This window comes from Brienomyrus brachyistius, chromosome 12 (genome assembly GCF_023856365.1).
Source record: "Brienomyrus brachyistius isolate T26 chromosome 12, BBRACH_0.4, whole genome shotgun sequence".
In the NCBI taxonomy this organism is placed as follows: domain Eukaryota; kingdom Metazoa; phylum Chordata; class Actinopteri; order Osteoglossiformes; family Mormyridae; genus Brienomyrus; species Brienomyrus brachyistius.
The window spans coordinates 15,958,211-15,978,545 of NC_064544.1; the positions used below are offsets into that span (position 1 = coordinate 15,958,211).

Consider the following 20,335-nt stretch of genomic DNA (forward strand, 5'->3'; position numbering starts at 1 on the left):
ATCAATATAAAGGATTGTTAAAATGTCCGTTTTTACCTCTTTGCAGAAAAGGGTTGTCAGGTTGATGGTGAGTGAATAAATTATTAATCAGTATGACGACCTTACATTACAGAAAACATCTCTTGAGAATTCCACTACTACTGTATAATCAATGCCATCTGCATTTCAGGTTCTCGCTGCAGTGAACAACATGAAGGTAAGTGGTTATTTTAGTATTTGTGTGAGAATTACAAGGAACCTATGAGGATCTGAGAATCAAATATCAATATAAAGGATTGTTAAAATGTCCGTTTTTACCTCTTTGCAGAAAAGGGTTGTCAGGTTGATGGTGAGTGAATAAATTATTAATCAGTATGACGACCTTACATTACAGAAAACATCTCTTGAGAATTTCACTACTGCTATACAGTATAATCAATGTTGTCTGCATTTCAGGCTCTCTGTGGAATGAATGGCATGAAGGTCAGTGATTATTTTAGTATTTGTGTTAGAATTACAAGGAACCTATGAGGATCTGAGAATAAAATATCAATATAAAGGATTGTTAAAATGTCCGTTTTTACCTCTTTGCAGAAAAGGGTTGTCAGGTTGATGGTGAGTGAATAAATTATTAATCAGTATGACGACCTTACATTACAGAAAACATCTCTTGAGAATTTCACTACTGTTATACAGTATAATCAATGTTGTCTGCATTTCAGGCTCTCTGTGGAATGAATGGCATGAAGGTCAGTGGTTATTTTAGTATTTGTGTGAGAATTACAAGGAACCTATGAGGATCTGAGAATCAAATATCAATATAAAGGATTGTTAAAATGTCCGTTTTTACCTCTTTGCAGAAAAGGGTTGCCAGGTTGATGGTGAGTGAATAAATTATTAATCAGTATGACGACCTTACATTACAGAAAACATCTCTTGAGAATTCCACTACTACTGTATAATCAATGCCATCTGCATTTCAGGTTCTCTGTGGAATGAATGGCATGAAGGCAAGTGGTTATTTTAGTATTTGTGTGAGAATTACAAGGAACCTATGAGGATCTGAGAATCAAATATCAATATAAAGGATTGTTAAAATGTCCGTTTTTACCTCTTTGCAGAAAAGGGTTGTCAGGTTGATGGTGAGTGAATAAATTATTAATCAGTATGATGACCTTACATTACAGAAAACATCTCTTGAGAATTTCACTACTGCTATACAGTATAATCAATGTTGTCTGCATTTCAGGCTCTCTGTGGAATGAATGGCATGAAGGTCAGTGGTTATTTTAGTATTTGTGTGAGAATTACAAGGAACCTATGAGGATCTGAGAATAAAATATCAATATAAAGGATTGTTAAAATGTCCGTTTTTACCTCTTTGCAGAAAAGGGTTGTCAGCTTGATGGTGAGTGAATAAATTATTAATCAGTATGACGACCTTACATTACAGAAAACATCTCTTGAGAATTTCACTACTGCTATACAGTATAATCAATGTTGTCTGCATTTCAGGCTCTCTGTGGAATGAATGGCATGAAGGTCAGTGGTTATTTTAGTATTTGTGTGAGAATTACAAGGAACCTATGAGGATCTGAGAATCAAATATCAATATAAAGGATTGTTAAAGTGTCTTTTTTTACCTCTTTGCAGAAAAGGGTTGTCAGGTTGATGGTGAGTGAATAAATTAGTAATCAATATGATGACCTTACATTACAGAAAACATCTCTTGTGAATTTCACTGCTGCTATATAATCAATGCCATCTGCATTTCAGGTTCTCTGTGGAATGAATGGCATGAAGGCAAGTGATAATTTTAGTATTTGTGTGAGAATTACAAGGAACCTATGAGGATCTGAGAATCAAATATCAATATAAAGGATTGTTAAAATTTCCGTTTTTACCTCTTTGCAGAAAAGGGTTGTCAGGTTGATGGTGAGTGAATAAATTATTAATCAGTATGATGACCTTACATTACAGAAAACATCTCTTGAGAATTTCACTACTGCTATACAGTATAATCAATGTTGTCTGCATTTCAGGCTCTCTGTGGAATGAATGGCATGAAGGTCAGTGGTTATTTTAGTATTTGTGTGAGAATTACAAGGAACCTATGAGGATCTGAGAATAAAATATCAATATAAAGGATTGTTAAAATGTCCGTTTTTACCTCTTTGCAGAAAAGGGTTGTCAGGTTGATGGTGAGTGAATAAATTATTAATCAGTATGACGACCTTACATTACAGAAAACATCTCTTGAGAATTTCACTACTGCTATACAGTATAATCAATGTTGTCTGCATTTCAGGCTCTCTGTGGAATGAATGGCATGAAGGTCAGTGGTTATTTTAGTATTTGTGTGAGAATTACAAGGAACCTATGAGGATCTGAGAATCAAATATCAATATAAAGGATTGTTAAAGTGTCTTTTTTTACCTCTTTGCAGAAAAGGGTTGTCAGGTTGATGGTGAGTGAATAAATTAGTAATCAATATAGACCTTACATTAGTGATACTTTCAGTATTTATGGACCAAATGGAATAAACCAAATGAAATATTTTTTTTTTCGTACAGCAAATTACTAAGTTGATTTGATTTGGTTTTATCTGATATTGATCTTTTTTTACAATTTATCAATGCTTAAATAAGAAAGATTTCTCAATATTTTTTAAATGAATTTACTGCTTTTACTGTAATACGTACATTATAGAAACAAACTGTCATATTAACATGCCAGCCTTCCATTTCCATACACATGCTTTGATAATTTCACTACTAATATATAATGAATTCTCTCTGTATTCCAGGCTTTCCTTGGAAACAACAGCATGAGGGTAACTGATTACTTATAAATCTAATATTATATTAGAAAATTAATATTTATATTAGAATTACATGAGGTACAGTACATTAAACAGTTTATTTATACATTGACTTTTAACACCATTTCTATAAAGCATATTTACTCTCAAATTCACATTTCTCATTTACTATTTAGCCCTTCATTTGAACTTTTAGGTGGTATTTTTCTCTAACGGGCCATTTGTAATTTATTTATTATATTAATATTTAGGTCATGGACTGATTTTTTTGTAGTAAAACTCTATATAAATGGATGTACCGGCATACTGTAGTAATTTGTAGGATCAGCCACTGGGAAAAGACATTATCACTTGTATTCTGGTCTAGCCATTTTATGAGAATGTGCTCCTTAAAATATGTCACAGATATTTTGTATCTCTTCCACTCATCATTACTGTTACAAAATCATGTTTGTTTTATCTCTTGACATTTGTTTTTGTGATCTGTACAGTGGACATAACCCTAGATAGAGGCACAGCTCATCGCAAGCTGAAGATATCGGATGATGCTAAAGAAGTCCAGTGGATAGAAGAGGGAATACAGAGTGTGTCTAAGGAGAGCAACCGCTTTGATACTGAGCCATTTGTACTGGGAAATATCATGCGTTCCTGGAGAAGCTACTGGTGCGTTGATGTGGAGGGAAAGGAGGACTGGGTCTTGGGTGTAGCTGCAGATACATCCAGCAGGAAAGGCCAACTGGAAATGAGCCCCAGTAATGGATTTTGGGTAATTAGGGTGTCAAATGGTATGAGTGTGAAGGTCATGACCGAGGAGGTAGAGGTCCGGACAGATATACCCATCCCAACAAAAGTGGGAATTTACCTTGACTATGAAGAGAAGGAGGTGTCCTTCTACAATGCAGTAGATGGTTTGTGTATTTACACTTTCAAAGATGGGCCAGGCTCTGACAGAACTGCCCGTCCCCTATTCTCTCCATGGAGCAATGATTCAGACAAGATCTCAGTATTGTCTATCATATCATAAGAAAATAGATTTTTGAAACTAAAACATGAAATACATGTAATTATCATCAAATAGTACCATTACAATATATTAAATTTGAATCTCAGTATATTTTTGCAGCGTTTATAAAGCTATCAGCTTTAATATTGATTTATTGATATCAAAAAAGCACTGTTGCCTCACACCCCTGTGACCCGGGTTCGACTCTCCGCCTGGGTCACATGTGTGTGGAGTTTGCATGTTCTCCCCATGTGATTGTGGGGTTTCCTCCGGGTACTCCGGTTTCCCCCCACAGTCAAAAGACATGCTGAGGCCAATTGGAGTTACTAAATTGCCCGTAGGAGTGCATGTGTGAGTGACTGGTGTGTGAGTGTGCCCTGCGATGGGCTGGCCCCCCATCCTGGGTTGTTCCCTTCCTCGTGCCCATTGCTTCCGGGATAGGCTCCGGACCCCCCATGACCCAGTAGGATAAGCGGTTTGGAAAATGGATGGATGGATGGATGGATGGATTGTTCATATCACTAAATAAACAAATTTAGAAAAAATATGTCCCCGTATGCAAGTTCTTCTACGTGTACAGAGTGATGTCACTTTGTGTCACGTGCAGCTCTGTGAGGCATGCTTGTGTGGACTGGGGTGTCATTTGCAGATGGGCTATGATAGAGCCTCCTGATCCTGGTCCAATAAGTTTTGTTTGATACCAACTGAGAAATTTGTTTAGCTTGTTCTTGCTTTTCATGTATACATTTTAATTGCGTTTGCTTAATAAGGTATTTCATTTTGTTATTTTTATACGTTTTGTATTTTAATAAAATGTCTTTAAAAAGCCCAAATACTTTGCTCAAGACTCCATTTGTTTTCTTTATTAGAGAAACATTAATATAAAGAAACATAAAACTAAAAAATCATTGAGTTTGCACTGCACAATAAAGTGTGATGAAGTTTTAATGAATCTTGTACAGTATACGGATTTTAATTTTAGGTTTTAGTTTTAAATCATAGGCTTGCAGGGCAGTACCTTGAAATTCTGGACCCCTGACAAAATGTCCCCTTGGGCCTCCCCTGCCCATATTTTACATATAATTTTACGCATCAAGCGCCCCTGACAAGTACTGCCCCCCCTGAATCTGCCACGGTATCCATGCCCCCTCAGGTCTGACCAAGTTTTTGAGTAGCCTGAAAGAATTAAAAGCAATAGGAAATAACAATAATTTAACAATGAATGAAACTTTTTCTTCATTTATATACTTTTCTCTTTTTATATTTTTCTAATTTTTGTCACTCTTTTGCTTGTAGGTCAATGTGTAAATTATGTACAGTTACGGGAACAGACACAGCAAAGGTTCTTAGACTGGTTTATAGTAATGTTATTTATTGCATTCTCATAAACACATGAAAATAAGTCTTTTAATTGGTTTAAAAAAGGGAATACGGAGACGTGTATGAATATAATATATGTGTGTGTCTATATGTATATATATTTCAAGGTACTGCATTCCTCACAGAGCTGCACGTGACACAAAGTGACATCACTCTGTACACTTAGAAGAACTTGCATACAGGGACATATTTTTAAATTTGTTTATTTATTCATATGAACCATTTAATGAAAATGACACATATTTCATGGCTTCGTTTCATATACACTATTTTCTTATGATATGATAGACAATACTGAGATCTTGTCTGAATCATTGCTCCATGGAGAGAATAGGGGACGGGCAGTTCTGTCAGAGCCTGGCCCATCTTTGAAAGTGTAAATACACAAACCATCTACTGCATTGTAGAAGGACACCTCCTTCTCTTCATAGTCAAGGTAAATTCCCACTTTTGTTGGGATGGGTATATCTGTCCGGACCTCTACCTCCTCGGTCATGATCTTCACACTCATGCCATTTGACACCCTGATTACCCAAAATCCATTACTGGGGCTCATTTCCAGTTGGCCTTTTCTGCTGGATGTATCTGCAGCTACACCCAAGACCCAGTCCTCCTTTCCCTCCACATCAACACACCAGTAGCTTCTCCAGGAACGCATGATATTTCCCAGTACAAATGGCTCAGTATCAAAGCGGTTGCTCTCCTTAGACACACTCTGTATTCCCTCTTCTATCCACTGGACTTCTTTAGCATCATCCGATATCTTCAGCTTGCGATGAGCTGTGCCTCTATCTAGGGTTATGTCCACTGTACCAATCACAAAAACAAATGTCAAGAGATAAAACAAACATGATTTTGTAACAGTAATGATGAGTGGAAGAGATACAAAATATCTGTGACATATTTTAAGGAGAGGGGCGGCATGGTGGTGCAGTGGTTAGCACTGTTGCCTCATACCTCTGGGACCCGGGTTCGACTCTCCGCCTGGGTCACATGTGTGTGGAGTTTGCATGTTCTCCCCATGTGATTGTGGGGTTTCCTCCGGGTACTCCGGTTTCCCCCCATAGTCAAAAGACATTCTGAGGCCAATTGGAGTTACTAAATTGCCCGTAGGAGTGCATGTGTGAGTGACTGGTGTGTGAGTGTGCCCTGCGATGGGCTGGCCCCCCCATCCTGGGTTGTTCCCTTCCTCGTGCCCATTGCTTCCGGGATAGGCTCCGGACCCCCCATGACCCAGTAGGATAAGCGGTTTGGAAAATGGATGGATGGATATTTTAAGGAGCACATTCTCATAAAATGGCTAGACCAGAATACAAGTGATAATGTCTTTTCCCAGTGGCTGATCCTACAAATTACTACAGTATGCCGATACGTCCATTTATATAGAGTTTTACTACAAAAAAATCAGTCCATGACCTAAATATTAATATAATAAATAAATTACAAATGACCCGTTAGAGAAAAATAACACCTAAAAAGTTCAAATGAAGGGCTAAATAGAAAATGGGAAATGTGAATTTGAGAGTAAATTTGCTTTATAGAAATAGTGTTAAAAATTAATGTATAAATATCCTGTTTCATGTGCTGTACCTCATGTAATTCTAATATAAATATAAATTTTCTAATATAATATTAGATTTATAAGTAATCAGTTACCCTCATGCTGTTGTTTCCAAGGAAAGCCTGGAATACAGAGAGAATTCATTATATATTAGTAGTGAAATTCTCAAAGCATGTGTATGGAAATGGAAGGCTGCCGTGTTAATATGACAGTTTGTTTCTATAATGTATGTATTACAGTAAAAGCAGTAAATTCATTTTAAAAATATTGTGAAATCTTTCTTATTTAAGCATTGATAAATTGCAAAAAAAGGTAAATATCAGATAAAACCAAATCAAATCAACTTAGTAATTTGCTGGACGAAAAAAATATATTTCATTTGGTTTATTCCATTTGGTCCATAAATACTGAAAGTATCACTAATGTAAGGTCTATATTGATTACTAATTTATTCACTCACCATCAACCTGACAACCCTTTTCTGCAAAGAGGTAAAAACGGAAATTTTAACAATCCTTTATATTGATATTTGATTCTCAGATCCTCATAGGTTCCTTGTAATTCTCACACAAATACTAAAATTATCACTTGCCTTCATGCCATTCATTCCACAGAGAACCTGAAATGCAGATGGCATTGATTATATAGCAGCAGTGAAATTCACAAGAGATGTTTTCTGTAATGTAAGGTCATCATATTGATTATTAATTTATTCACTCACCATCAACCTGACAACCCTTTTCTGCAGAGGTAAAAACGGAAATTTTAACAATCCTTTATATTGATATTTTATTCTCAGATCCTCATAGGTTCCTTGTAATTCTCACACAAATACTAAAATAACCACTGACCTTCATGCCATTCATTCCACAGAGAGCCTGAAATGCAGACAACATTGATTATACTGTATAGCAGTAGTGAAATTCTCAAGAGATGTTTTCTGTAATGTAAGGTCGTCATACTGATTAATAATTTATTCACTCACCATCAACCTGACAACCCTTTTCTGCAAAGAGGTAAAAAAAAGACACTTTAACAATCCTTTATATTGATATTTGATTGTCAGATCCTCACAGGTTCCTTCTAATTCTCACACACATACTAAAATAATCACTTACCTTCATACCGTTCATTCCACAGAAAGCCTGAAATGCAGATGGCATTGATTATACTATGGACACTATGATTTCCTTTACAGTTACTAGATCCACTTTCCCTTGCTGCCTTTGGATATCCCTAGTGTATTCACCTCCCTTGCGTCTTGTCATAGTCCTGTTAAGGACTGCTATTAAGGAGCGCGTTTCCCCTTCCCCTCTCCTTGTCCTTCTCTGCTCCCGTGATGCCTTGGTCCGACCAGCGCTACACTGGGGTCAGACGTGGGATCCAGGAAGTGATCCCACTGGCGTGGCTGGCCATCATCTAGCAAGTTTACTCCAACTTACTCCAGGCAGCTGTGAAGTGGCGGCATCCAATTAGAGATGCAAAGCTTGCCTGCTGGTGCTACAGGAGAGGAGGGCACCGGCCACGCTACTGCCCAGAAACTCGCACCAGAGCCTCCAGCAGATGAGCATGGGATGCTGGGGAAAGGAAGGCGCCCTGCACTCAATCCAGGAGACATCAGACGTGCATAGAGTGCCTTGAAGCCGCTCCTGCCTGCCTATCAGAATCTCGGCAGAGCCGAAGTCAGTGACTGAGGAGGGTGGGCACCACAGCGGACTCCAGCTGCTCATCGGCCATCAAGGGCTCCCGACTTGACAGGTGTGACAAGCCGCGGTGCGACTCTGGCTGCGAGCACGACTCGCAGAGGTAGTGGCCAGAGGCTGCTTCGTCGTCATAAAACAGCAGACTGTACCACTTTGTTTAACTGTAGGGATTTTCCATATGAAACCAATTAGTGACTGGTGCTCCCTTTCACTCGTAACCTGCTCAGTTTTGGCCATAACATCTCTTTAATTCCCCCAGAAAACATAAGGCTTTATCCTGCCCTAACACAGGGCATCCAACTGCACCATAGAGTAGATTAAGGACGATTCTCTACCAAAGGCTTTCCTCTTTCCTCTATCCTGACCTGGGGAATAGGCTATGAATACCTAAGCCCTAGCACAAGGTATTATTCAGCCTTCCAAATATCACCAGTGGTATCAGTGTCCTTTTTTGTAGGGAAATAGAATGGAGGGGCTCTGACTTTGTGTAGATTATCAGGCACTGAATGCCATCATGGTGAGAAGAGATCTAATCTCTCTTTAATCCTCTGGGGTCTAGGGGTAGGAAACACACTTTCACTGACTGTTGCATGGTCACACGTTTCTTCAAATATCATAAACTTAATTCATGGCAAATAAATTATTTCTTATGTATTTGTTTTGGCATAAAATTCATCTTAATCTTAATGTACTTTGTAAGTATGTCAGATTTATGTGAAGTTTGTAATTTGACATCAAAGTATAGACATTGCAAAATTAAGTTGGGAACACTTGCAGAAATATTATAAAAGTATATAGTAAGCCATGGTGGAAGTTTGTTTTGATCCCGGATATCTGATCACCAAAGTCTTGGCTACATGAAGATGACTGAATGATGTAGTGGCAACATTCAGTTGGATAAATATATAAAAAAAACCAAACTCATGTCACCATTTCTGGCTCCTTTCACTGAATATGTAGCAACTTTCATGTGTATGCATGAGCCATTCACACCTGGCACACCCCCCCCCCCCTTTTTTATGGTGCTGATGGGGATGTATCTGGATCGCATTTCACCGTTGCATTTTTCATCAAATTACCATGCGAATGCGATCTGAATATGCAGAAAACAATTACATCTGTTCTGGCATTTGAGACTTGGGTATAATTTATAAAGTTATCAAATACACTGAAAGGTTGTATGTAAGCTAAATATTAAAAGAATTTGCAAAAATAAAATATTACATTTTGAGAAAATTAAAACTAAAAATTTAGTGGTTCATGATTGAAATGCTAAGAATGGTTTTCCTACCTAAAAATTACAATTGTGTTCATTTCCTCACCTTCAACTTGGTAATTCTTATCTCCAAAGGCAAACATAAAAAAGCAATGATAAATTATACCTTTTATTCCTTTTAAGAAAAATTGCAAAAGTAGCAAGTGGCTGTAATGAAGGGCAACTTCCAAATTCATGACAAAGCATCCAAAATAAATTCTGATCTGATCTGATCCAATTTATGTAACTATTTACATCCATGCAGTTAATTTGTGTCTAGAATGTCCCATAAATATGACTGGAATTTTGTATCTTACATCTTTCCTGGGACACCTGATTCGGCCTTGATTCTCCTCCTGTGTAAACAACAAAACAGCTATACACACATATACTCATATATATTACATATTTTCTGTTTATCAGTTAATATCTGTAAAATGTGCTAGAGTACTACAGACAGCTTACCCAAAGCATGCACACCATCAACGTCATCTACAACAGCAAAAGCAGATAATTCTAAAACATGTCACTACTATCAAAAGCTAATGTCTTAAATATTTGAAGTGTTTCATATACATAATTGAAAGGACTCCAATTTAGCCATTTTATTATAAGATAACTCACCATTTGAAGTATCTAATACTGTTTTTATTGCAGCAGGATGTTACAGCAGCCATGATATGAAAACGTTAAATTCAAAGAATGACACATCAACAGTGTATTAAAATTTAAACATCAAATGATTGTATTGATGGTGTATTAAACATCACATTTAGGGAAGATAATGGTTAATGTGAAATCAGATGAATCGACTAAAATGCTCTCAAAATGTCCTTTCCTATTTAAAAACACAGATTCATTGTCTTTAAATAAATAATTTACCTTGAAATTCTGGAGTTCCCCTTTTCGTGTACTTATAAAGATCAAAGATGTCAAACGACAATTTTACTGCAACACAAACTGCTCCCAACACCGGAAGCCAGGAGTAAAAGGGGGGGTCTGTGGGGAAGAATGTGAATTTGTAAATTGTTAATTTCATTAACACTGGTATATTGACTGAAACTATCATAATTTATTATTAGGTAAATAACACATTAATACTAATGTTAGCAATGTGTGTATCAAATATACAAAGTTTCTTACTCTTCTCTGGCAGGGTGACAGAACTAAAATAGATCAGTAAGCAGAGCAAGAAAATTAGTAATACAAGCGATAGGCCTTTACATAACTTTTCCCTGGACATTTTTAAGATTGTTCTCTTCCACTGTTGACCCTAGAAAGGAAATACATCATGGATTACAGAACTGAATGTGGAAAAAACACATCCTCAAAAGTATGTAGACACCCCTTTAATTCCTTTAATAAAGGAATTAGTTAAACAGTCTATAGCCATTGCTGCCAGTACAGTGTAATTAAGCACACTGTAATTATCAGGATGTCTCTCTGTCAGTCCCTGTTCTGTCTGCTTCCCCATTTGACCAGCAGATGTCACTGGCCATCTGGTCCCTTTTCTGTGTTTTGGAACCTTCGATACCCCTAATGTTTCCCCTGTTCCCCCAGCTGCCATGTGGCTGAATGGCCTGAGCAAGCCACGAGGTATACCTGCCTCCCTACTGTTGTGGGTCAATGATATTTATGTAGCAGTTGCCCCATATTTAGTCTGTTCCTGCGTCTCAGAATAATTTCATTTGTGCTTTTGTCCCTAGTTGCACCTGTGTTCCTCATATATTGCCAAAAGTATAGGGACACCTGCCTTTACACACACATGAACTTTAATGACATCTCATTCTTAATACACAGACTATAAGATGGAGTTGGCCCACCCTTTGCAGCAATAACTGCTTCAAGTCTTCTGGTAAAGCTAAAGGGAATAAGGGACAAGGGCGGGGCCAAAGAAAAGAAATGAAACAAACAAAACAGATCTCAAAACCCTCAACTTTACTACTAAGAAATAAAGCAAAGAAAAAGAGCTACCTACCTACCTCCTACCCAAACAAAATATAAAAGGCTTGGCCACGCCCACCTTCCTGTGTTTAACATCAACAGCCCTATGTGGATGTGTAGGTGTGCACCTCCTACCTACCCAGTCCCTTTCCCCATGTTTATAGGTTTGATAAATAAAAGTCATAAGTAGCTTAAAGAAAGGCAAAAACAGGAACTTCACAAGCTTCCGCCCAAACAGCCAACTCCGTCGCTGGGTGCAGTCATCTTTAAACATATTGCTCCTCCCAGATCACAGGCTGTTTGCTGGCTGGCGCTGATTGGCGGAAAGGAAAACCAATCATGGGACCCAGCAGGGAAAAAAAAGAGACAAATCATACAGGCCTATGTGTGTACATGTAGCAGCCCCCCCCCCCCCCCCAAAAAAAAAAAGAGAAAGCATATAATCCCAAAAGCTTCCCATGAACTTCCCATTAACTGGAATAGAGCTGGACCTAAGATATAAATGTTGTAGTACCCACAACAAAGCCAAGGTTTCCTTTTCAATTGTTGAGTAATTTCATGGATGCTTATGAAACTATTAAGCAGGAAAAATATCAGATAGGATGATGGACCCGCACCAGCTCTCACCACACTGGCATCAACTTCCAACATAAATGGGATATTAAAATCAGGGGCTGCTAGCACAGGTGATTGACAGAGTAAAGCCTTAATCGTCTCAAAGGCATTTTTACAGTCCTCTGACCTGGTAAAGGATTTGTAAGGACTAAGAACAGAGGTGAGAGGAGACACTACAAAAATACCTACAAAAACTACGGTAATAGCCAGCCATACCTAAAAACCTGTGTAGCTCTCAGCGAGAAGTGGGAACAGGATATTCAATAATAGCAACCACTTTGGCTTCGACTGGCCGCACCTAACCTTGGCCTGTTTACCCTGTTATTGTAGCTTTAGAAAACTCGCAAATTTCCTAAATTAAAGTTTTAAAAGGCAGAGTTCAGGCGCTCAAAAAACTCCATGCAAGGTGGAAACATGTTCTGACGGAGTGGATGAATAAACAATTAGGTCGTCCTAATATGGAGAACAACCAGACATGTCAGAAAAAACCAGATTAACTTAACACTGAAACGTACGGTATATTGGAGGGAATTATCAGAGGTAACAAAAGCAGAAATCTTCGAGGCAAGCGGCGTTAAGGGTACCTGCCAGTAACCCTCCAGTAAATCAAGTTTGGTAACACATGGTGCCGACACAACATTGTCCACACAATCTTCCATACCAGGCAATGGAAAAGAATCAGTTACCGTAGCAGCGTATATAATCAATACAAAAACGGATGGTGCCATCAGGTGTTGCTTTAAAGATGGGAAGTCACCCTAATATCATGCAGCAATGAGTCAGAGAAGGTCCATCATTAAAGACTGATGGAAAAGCTTGAATCAGCCTTCAACATCATTTTGTTGCAGAGGTTCCAAATGTCATACAGTATATACTGCTAAGTGGAGACATCCCAATCCTTACAGTAACTCATCAAGCTGCCCTTCCTTTGATTCTACCATACCTTCAACAGAGATGGTACTGACCCCAGCAGAAACAGATGGGGAAGGTTGAGAACCTTTAAATAGAGACGGTGGATACTTCTCAATCTCACGAGCGTAATACCCTTTTAGCATATTAACATGACACACGTGCGACTGGCGTCTCCTATCTCAAGTACGGACAACATAATTTGTGTCACTTAACTTGCTCTCTACCACATATGGACCAGAAAAGTTAGCAGACAAGGATGACCCAGGAGTAGATAACAAAATTAAAACTTTATCTCCTGGTTGAAATTCTCTGCAACTAGCATTGCGAGCCAAAGAGCAGGCTTTATGCAGGCACTCACGAAACATCACCACATGATATATAATCTTGAGTGGCTGATCTGCTAAAAGATATGTTTAAAAACAACTTCAGCTGGACTGAACCCCAAACAGCAGCCTAATAAAGGGAGTGTTTATGGTCTTCGCGTCTCCCCTATGGTGATTACGAATCTGTGTCCTTTTATATTGGAGTGGGTTTTGAACTCCGGTATTCTAATTCTCTGGGTGCAATTCCCAGAGTGGCGTAGTCGGGTTGTCCATTTCCGTATTCCCTCGCTGCTTCCTCCCCTAAGAACGCCACATGAGCATTAAAAAGCTTTTCACGATTTACAAAAACAGGAAGTATAGTGAGCGGTTGTGGCACCCCCACGTTGTTAGCACCAGTACATGACAACTCAGGAAGGTTTTCTGTAAGAAAAGTGTCAGGCAAATTGATTTCATCAGCTAACTGTTTTGCTCAATGTTGTTCATGGGATATTATGCAGACAGGAAAGACAACAGGAAAATCCATCAGAAGACTGTCTGGCACAGGAAGTGACTGTAACTTCCAACACAGGCATTACCTTGCCCCCAGCAATATAATTTCCCAAAATAAAAGACACTCCTGCAACAGGCAAAGCATCACAAAAGCCCACTTTAAATGTACCTGTAACTGACGTGTGAAATGTACCTAGTGTAATGGGACCTTTAAAAACCCCATATCAATGCTTCGACAAGATGCACGTGTCACGAAAAGTAGCATCTGACAAAGGAATCAGTCCCCTGAGAATAAATGATTGTTCTGCTCCTGCATCCTGCAATATCGTCACAGGACAACCTTGGTCCATAGCATTAACAGCTACGGTCCCATTTAACACGTACGGTGAATAGCTGCTCTCCGGCTGTGCTTGGTCATTCACGTTATTAGGGGATAAAACAGATCTAATGCAACAGCTTCCTTTTCTGGATTAAGCCTTTTTTCCTCTTTCTGCTGTAATTTGGGCCAGTTTGCTACAATATGCCCTGGTTGGTGACAGTAAAAACACTCATCAGGTTTAACCATGTAACAAAATGAAACTTTCTAACATTTATTATACATTTAGAAACAAATGTTACAATTCAAAACTGATACGAATAATTCAAATAATTATGTAAAAATGATATAATGCAATAGTATATAAAATAAATAACTATAGAAAGTATAACAGTATATACATTACGCAGTGATGTCAACATGCCTAGCAGGCTAATCAAGTAGGCTGAAAGACTGATCGATTAAAAAATTCTTTTAATTAAAATGAGTAACATGCAGGTTACAGGAAGTAATGTGGCCTCACAATCATAAGCCATAGAGAATGTACTTGGGGTTAAGCGTGGTGAATGTGTTCACGCTGATGTGGGGGGCAAAGAACAAAGCAAAGATGTGATCCTGAACCACACAGTAATTTTCAGTGTTGAGGTGAATTGACTGTTTTAGTTCTAACATGCAATTCATTTATAAACTCCTCAAGGTTATCAGACAAAACAAACCTGAAAAACAACCCATATACTTCATTACATCCTGCTGTGCAAATTTACCCAAATTTAATGAACAAAAGTTTATATTAGTATGATGAAATTATTGCAGTCTTTTCAAATTAAAGCTCCAATGAATCTGCCTTCGCTTATTTTCCAGAAAATGAAAATATTTCTTAGTAAAATCTCTCAAATTCCCCACTGTATAAAAGTTCACTTTTGCCATCAAATGACCAGTTACTGTACAGTATAGACCGTTAAAAAGAAGACATTGTGCAAAGAAAATCTTACCTATTTAAGGATTAAACTGACAAAGAACTGTTGTCAGAGAGGAGGATAAGACTTGTACAGATGGTCCCCAACACAGGACTGGGTTTCGTTCCGATAGACAGGTTGTACGTTGAAATGGGAGCATGTCAGAATGAGGCTGGCAGAGCTGGCTGAGATGGTCATGCAGCCATACAGTTTACACATTCATTTGATTCTCTTTTTTTTTTATTTCAGTCAGTGTACTGTAAGTTGCGAAGGATGTAATTCAGGGACAATCTGCATATAAATATAAAATATTATACTGTGTATATTGCTAGTGGAAAGTTTTATTTGCTGTGTTTGTGTTTTCCTAGCCTCAAGTTTTCTCTTTCCTTGGGATTAATCTTTGACCTTAAAAAGATTAAAAATGGTATATGATGTTGACTTTGCCCTCCTTTGTAAACCCTGACTATTTTATGTTTATTGTCTGTTAATGATTTCTGAGTCCATGTTTGATTGGTCAGACAAAGCAAGCAATTATGAAAAAGCCCGGTAACTGTACAAATGTATTGTCATATGACGACCTACTGGGATTTTTCCACACAGCAGCAGGTGGCAATCGAAACCATGCAGGCAGACAGCAACAATGGGGTCCTCATAAGGCTGTAATGGTACCTGTACACGTGTTTGTTATGTACCATTCAGTACATGCTTTTCAGTTCAGCAGGCACAATGAAATGAATGGATACATTTATCAACATTGGTGGAACCTAAATTCACAAGTAGACTCAGAAAACGTTATGCTAATGTTGTGGCTGGGAGCTTGACTGGTTACACTCAGTCGTAATTGGCAGTTTGGGAACATTGTGGTTTCCCAATAAATTACAGTAACACTGGAGAGAGAGAGTATCAACTACAATGTAATGTTGTGATAATGCGCTATATAAAAATAAATTTGTTGTTGTTGTTGTAGTTGATAAGATTAAGACTTTCTGTTGGCTCTGTTATACTCAAGGATGAAAGCGCTTGGCACCAAAATTTTTATATGGGGTGGGGAGGTGGGAATTATATTTTATATAACCAGAAAGCATAAAACACTAAATGGAAGTTTCCCACCTCAGCAGCAAAGCATGCAAACAGGTCTTATTTCACGTACTAAGATGGATATGCATTTAGGGGTCGATTCTCCCATGTACTTAAGTCAAAAAAGCACATAGCTGCATCGACAGAAAGGATCATATGGCCCCATCTGGCTTATGGAGACCAGGGCCCCATCCTGGTGCCGGGCCTGGGGGAGAGATCGCTGGCAAGTGCTACCAATTTTTGGGGATCAGCATTGTCAGGCATTATTACTCTACTTGGATGATGTGGTGGTCTTTTCCTCCTCTGTTTTACAGCATCTGGAACGACTGGAGTTAGTACTTGGACGGCTACAGCGGGAGGGTCTTAAAGCTAAGTTGGAGAAATATGCTTTCTTTCAGGAGGAAGTTGATACCTGGGTCATGTGATTTCAAGCCAGGGTGTCTCAACAGACCCTAAAAAGGTTGAGGCTGTGGCTACGTGGAAGAGGCCTTCTAATGTTTCTGAGCTCCAATCCTTTTTAGGGTTCACTAGCTACTATCGCCGTTTTGTGGAGGGATTTGCACAGCTGGCAGCCCCTTTGCATAAGTTAGTGGCAGAGCTGGTTGGGACAAAGTCGCGAGGCGCTTCAGGTCGTTCTCTGGCTTCTGTATGGACTGCACAGTGTGAGCTTAGCTTTGAGGGCTTAAAAAGTAGATTGGTGGGTTCACCAGTGTTGGCCTATGCCGAATTTTCTTTGCCTTTCCGATTGGAAATAGATGCAAGCCATGGGGGCCTGGGTGCTGTCCTTTCTGAAGAACAGGGTGGCCTTATTCGGCCTATTGCATATGCTAGTCGGGGCTTGAGGCCCTCGGAGCGGAACATGTCGAACTACAGCTCCATGAAACTCGAGTTTCTTGCACTGAAGTGGGCCATGATGGAGAAATTTTGTGAGTACCTGTTGGGCGCCAGGTGCATTGTGTTTACTGACAATAACCCCCTTGCCCATCTCTCTACCGCCAAGTTGGGTGCTACCGAATAGCGGTGGGCGGCTCAACTTGCAGTGTTTGATTATGAACTGAAGTATCGGTCGGGTGCTAGTAACAGAAATGCCGATGCTTTGTCTCGGCAACATCTACCGCCCAGTTCTGCCCCAGCTTGTCCGGGGATGGCTGTCCCAGTTGTCGTGCAGCAGACCCCGGTACCCAGTAATTGCATCCTTGCGTCACAGGCGGTTGTTTCAGTCTTTCCGCAGTGTTCTTCGGTCGACTTGCAAGTTCAGCAAGAAGCTGACCCTGATATTTGTAGCATCCTGACCTTTTGGAAGAGGGGGGAGCGTCCTACTGCTGTGGAACGGGGTCATCTATCATCTTCAGCCTTGTTGTTGTTACGTCAGTGGGACCGCTTGGTGGAAAAGGATGGGGTGCTGTATCAGAGGATTCTCCGTCCTGATGGGGGTGAAGAGGTGTTCCAGGTGGTCTTGCAGCTAGTGGTGCTGAAACAGCTTCATCAAGATCATGGTCATCAAGGTATCATCGAGAATGAGTCAGCTAGTGCGGCAGTGGTGTTATATTGGCCAGGAATGGCATCTGATATTATACGCTGGTGCCAGGAGTGTGAACGCTGTATGGTCAGTAAAGATTCTCAGCCTGTTCCCCACAGCTACATGGGACACTTATTGGCTTCACAACCCAATGAAATCGTAGCCCTGGATTTCACCATTTTGGAGCCAGCACGTAATGGGGTGGAGAATGTGTTGGTGATGACTGATGTCTTCAGTAAGTATACTTTGGCTATACCGACACGGGACCAACATGCCTCGACAGTGGCGCAGGTTTTGGTGACCGAGTGGTTTTACAAATTTGGAGTCCCTGGCCGTATTCATTCCGACCAAGGCCGTAATTTTGAGAGTGCTTTGATGCATCAACTCTGCATTTTGTATGGTGTTGCTAAGTCACATACTACCCCTTATCATCCAGCGGGTAATGGTCAGTGTGAGCGTTTCAATCGTACTTTGCACAATCTCTTGCGGACACTCCCTGCTTCCCAGAAGAGGGATTGGTCAGCATGTTTACCCCAGGTGATATTTAGTTATAATACTACACCGCATCAATCTACCGGTGAGACACCATACTTTCTTATGTTTGGACAAGATCCCAAACTGCCCGTGGATTTTTTGTTGGGCAGGGTTCAAGAACCAGTGCCCGGTACGGTGAATGACTGGATAGTGGAGCATCAAACCCGACTTCAGCTAGCTTTTGAGGGAGCCAGGGAGCGTCTTGCTATGGCCACAGGACGGCGTAAGGAGCGCCATGATCACCGGGTGAAGGCCGCACCATTACAGGAGAACCAGTTAGTGTATGTATGTGATCTTGGAGTCCGGGGCCGGAATAAAATCCAAGATCTCTGGAGTTCAGTGGTGCATAAGGTGTTGAAAACCCCTAGGTTGGGGGGTGTGGTTTATACTATCGCACCAGTTGATGCTCTAGAGAAGGTCAAGCATGTTCATCGGACCATGCTTAAGCCCTGTGTTGGTTGTGAAGTCGAAGGTGATCCTCAGTCTTTTCCAGCTGAAGAGGTGGCTACCTCCGCGGACTCATTTGAGCAGGAGCTCTGGATTCGGATTCCTGCAGTGGCGGGGAATATGGCTTCATCTGCCCCTGGGGCTGCCTGTTCGGGTCTTTCCTAGTGCCCCCAGTCTTTAGCTGCAGCATTGCCTCCTGCCACGCCAATTCACTCTGGTGTAGGCGGGGAGGAATTTGCATCATGGCATACGGGTACTCCAAGACCCTCTGTAGTCACCACTCAAGTGATTGAACAGCCAAGTACCTAGTGGGGTAGGGATATGAAGAACGGCCAGGACCACTGCAGGCCGACATACTAATCTTTATCATCTTCTTAGGTCAGTAGGGGGCGCTGCCTTAGGGGCTGTGAGTTCTTCCGGACCTGTGTCTCATGTGGTAGGGGCTATGTTTAGACCTTGGCAGTAACTCTGGGTTTGGTTGTAGCCGTTCATCGTCGGGACGACGATGCAAAATCCCGGGGTAGATTGTAATGAGGTGGAGCTGGAAGGTGTGATCTTGTTGGGACATGGTAATTTCATTAACCTGATTGATTAATTATTGCGCCCAGCGTGCGTATATACGACCCGGTTGTGGTTGCGTGTGTGACTGCTCTGTAATCGGTGACGTGACTCTCCGTGCACCTGTATCTCCTTTTTTGAAGTTGTGGCTATATCCAACGCTGCAGGTCGGGTACCAGTGGACGGTGTCGTTTGCTTGCTGTATGGGTGGTTGTAATGTGCTCTTCAGTATCTTTCCTTACAGTTGCGAGGGCTCGGTATATCTAGCCGCTTGCAGTTGCTCCCGCTTTTAAGGTTTACCTTTTAATACCGCGTGTAATCTGCCAGTGGATCGTGACTTGGAGTGTTCCCGTACCGACGTGAGCCAGACCACCGGCGGGATACTAAGCCACTACAATTGCTGCTGTTTTGCCCGGATGTTTTATGTTTTGTTTCATGTTTTAATTGGTTTTAAGTATTGATGTGTTTAGTTGGTTGGATGTAAATTGTGGGGCGCCGCTAGGAAGGTTTGGTGCTGGGCGGTGAGGATCCGTGTCGGGCGATACCGCGCTGCGTGGTTGCGTTGCCCTTTTTAGCCCACCCCCTGGGTGGATGTACTTACGTCATGTACTGCGGGACCCCTTGGAGTGTTGTCTGACTGTACGCCTCCCATTCCCCTCCCGATAACAGCTGCCTGGTTTGGGTTCCCTTTTTTTTGTCCTGCGATTGGAGTGTTTTAACATGATTTGATTTGTATTATTTGTGTTGTGATTTTTAAGTAATTTGCTGTTTGGTTTCTTTTGTTTTTATTTGGAGTGTGAACTAAACAGCAGCCTAATAAAGGGATTGTTTATGGTCTTCACGTCTCCCCTATGGTGATTACGAATCTGTGTCCTTTTATATTGGAGTGGGTTTTGAACTCCGGTATTCTAATTCTCTGGGTGCAATTCCCAGAGTGGCGTAG

General features: G+C 40.3%; 2 protein-coding genes across 12 annotated transcripts in view; one reads left to right on the top strand and one right to left on the bottom strand.

The window, feature by feature from the left end:
* The first annotated feature begins 203 nt into the window (after positions 1-203).
* Positions 204-4,636, top strand: LOC125704520 (butyrophilin subfamily 1 member A1-like). Of its 11 annotated transcripts, none has more exons than XM_048970155.1 (6): positions 204-462; positions 574-829; positions 2,150-2,314; positions 2,426-2,446; positions 2,786-2,812; positions 3,292-4,636. In XM_048970155.1, exons 3-6 carry the CDS (start codon positions 2,206-2,208, stop codon positions 3,822-3,824), a joined length of 690 nt encoding a protein of 229 aa, XP_048826112.1. In that variant the 5' UTR covers positions 204-462; positions 574-829; positions 2,150-2,205; the 3' UTR covers positions 3,825-4,636. The 11 variants fall into 11 exon arrangements, with proteins under 11 accessions (XP_048826112.1, XP_048826113.1, XP_048826115.1 ...); XM_048970158.1 differs by lacking the exon at positions 204-462 and having other exon boundaries at positions 500-594; positions 702-829; XM_048970156.1 differs by lacking the exon at positions 204-462 and having other exon boundaries at positions 495-829.
* Positions 4,637-5,370: 734 nt separating this feature from the next.
* Positions 5,371-20,335, bottom strand: part of LOC125705232 (butyrophilin subfamily 1 member A1-like) — a 28,433-nt gene continuing 13,468 nt past the window's right edge. Inside the window, exons 9-22 of the mRNA XM_048971675.1 lie at positions 11,786-11,932; positions 10,846-10,975; positions 10,585-10,701; positions 10,327-10,344; positions 10,168-10,194; positions 10,020-10,058; positions 7,863-7,889; positions 7,730-7,750; positions 7,596-7,622; positions 7,466-7,486; positions 7,337-7,363; positions 7,205-7,225; positions 6,840-6,866; positions 5,371-5,990 (exon numbers count right to left, since the gene is read on the bottom strand). Coding sequence (XP_048827632.1) covers positions 5,458-5,990; positions 6,840-6,866; positions 7,205-7,225; positions 7,337-7,363; positions 7,466-7,486; positions 7,596-7,622; positions 7,730-7,750; positions 7,863-7,889; positions 10,020-10,058; positions 10,168-10,194; positions 10,327-10,344; positions 10,585-10,701; positions 10,846-10,975; positions 11,786-11,932 — 1,182 coding nt within the window. The 3' untranslated portion in view covers positions 5,371-5,457. The remainder of the gene's footprint in view (positions 5,991-6,839; positions 6,867-7,204; positions 7,226-7,336; positions 7,364-7,465; positions 7,487-7,595; positions 7,623-7,729; positions 7,751-7,862; positions 7,890-10,019; positions 10,059-10,167; positions 10,195-10,326; positions 10,345-10,584; positions 10,702-10,845; positions 10,976-11,785; positions 11,933-20,335) is intronic.

Excerpts from the sequence above, each read along its gene's own strand:
- LOC125704520 (XM_048970155.1), top strand. The coding sequence starts at position 2,206 with ATGACGACCTTACATTACAGAAAACATCTCTTGAGAATTTCACTACTG. Across the intron at positions 2,315-2,425 it reads GTGGAATGAATGGCATGAAG|AAAAGGGTTGTCAGGTTGAT; the intron begins GTCAGTGGTTAT and ends ACCTCTTTGCAG. Across the intron at positions 2,447-2,785 it reads AAAGGGTTGTCAGGTTGATG|GCTTTCCTTGGAAACAACAG; the intron begins GTGAGTGAATAA and ends TCTGTATTCCAG.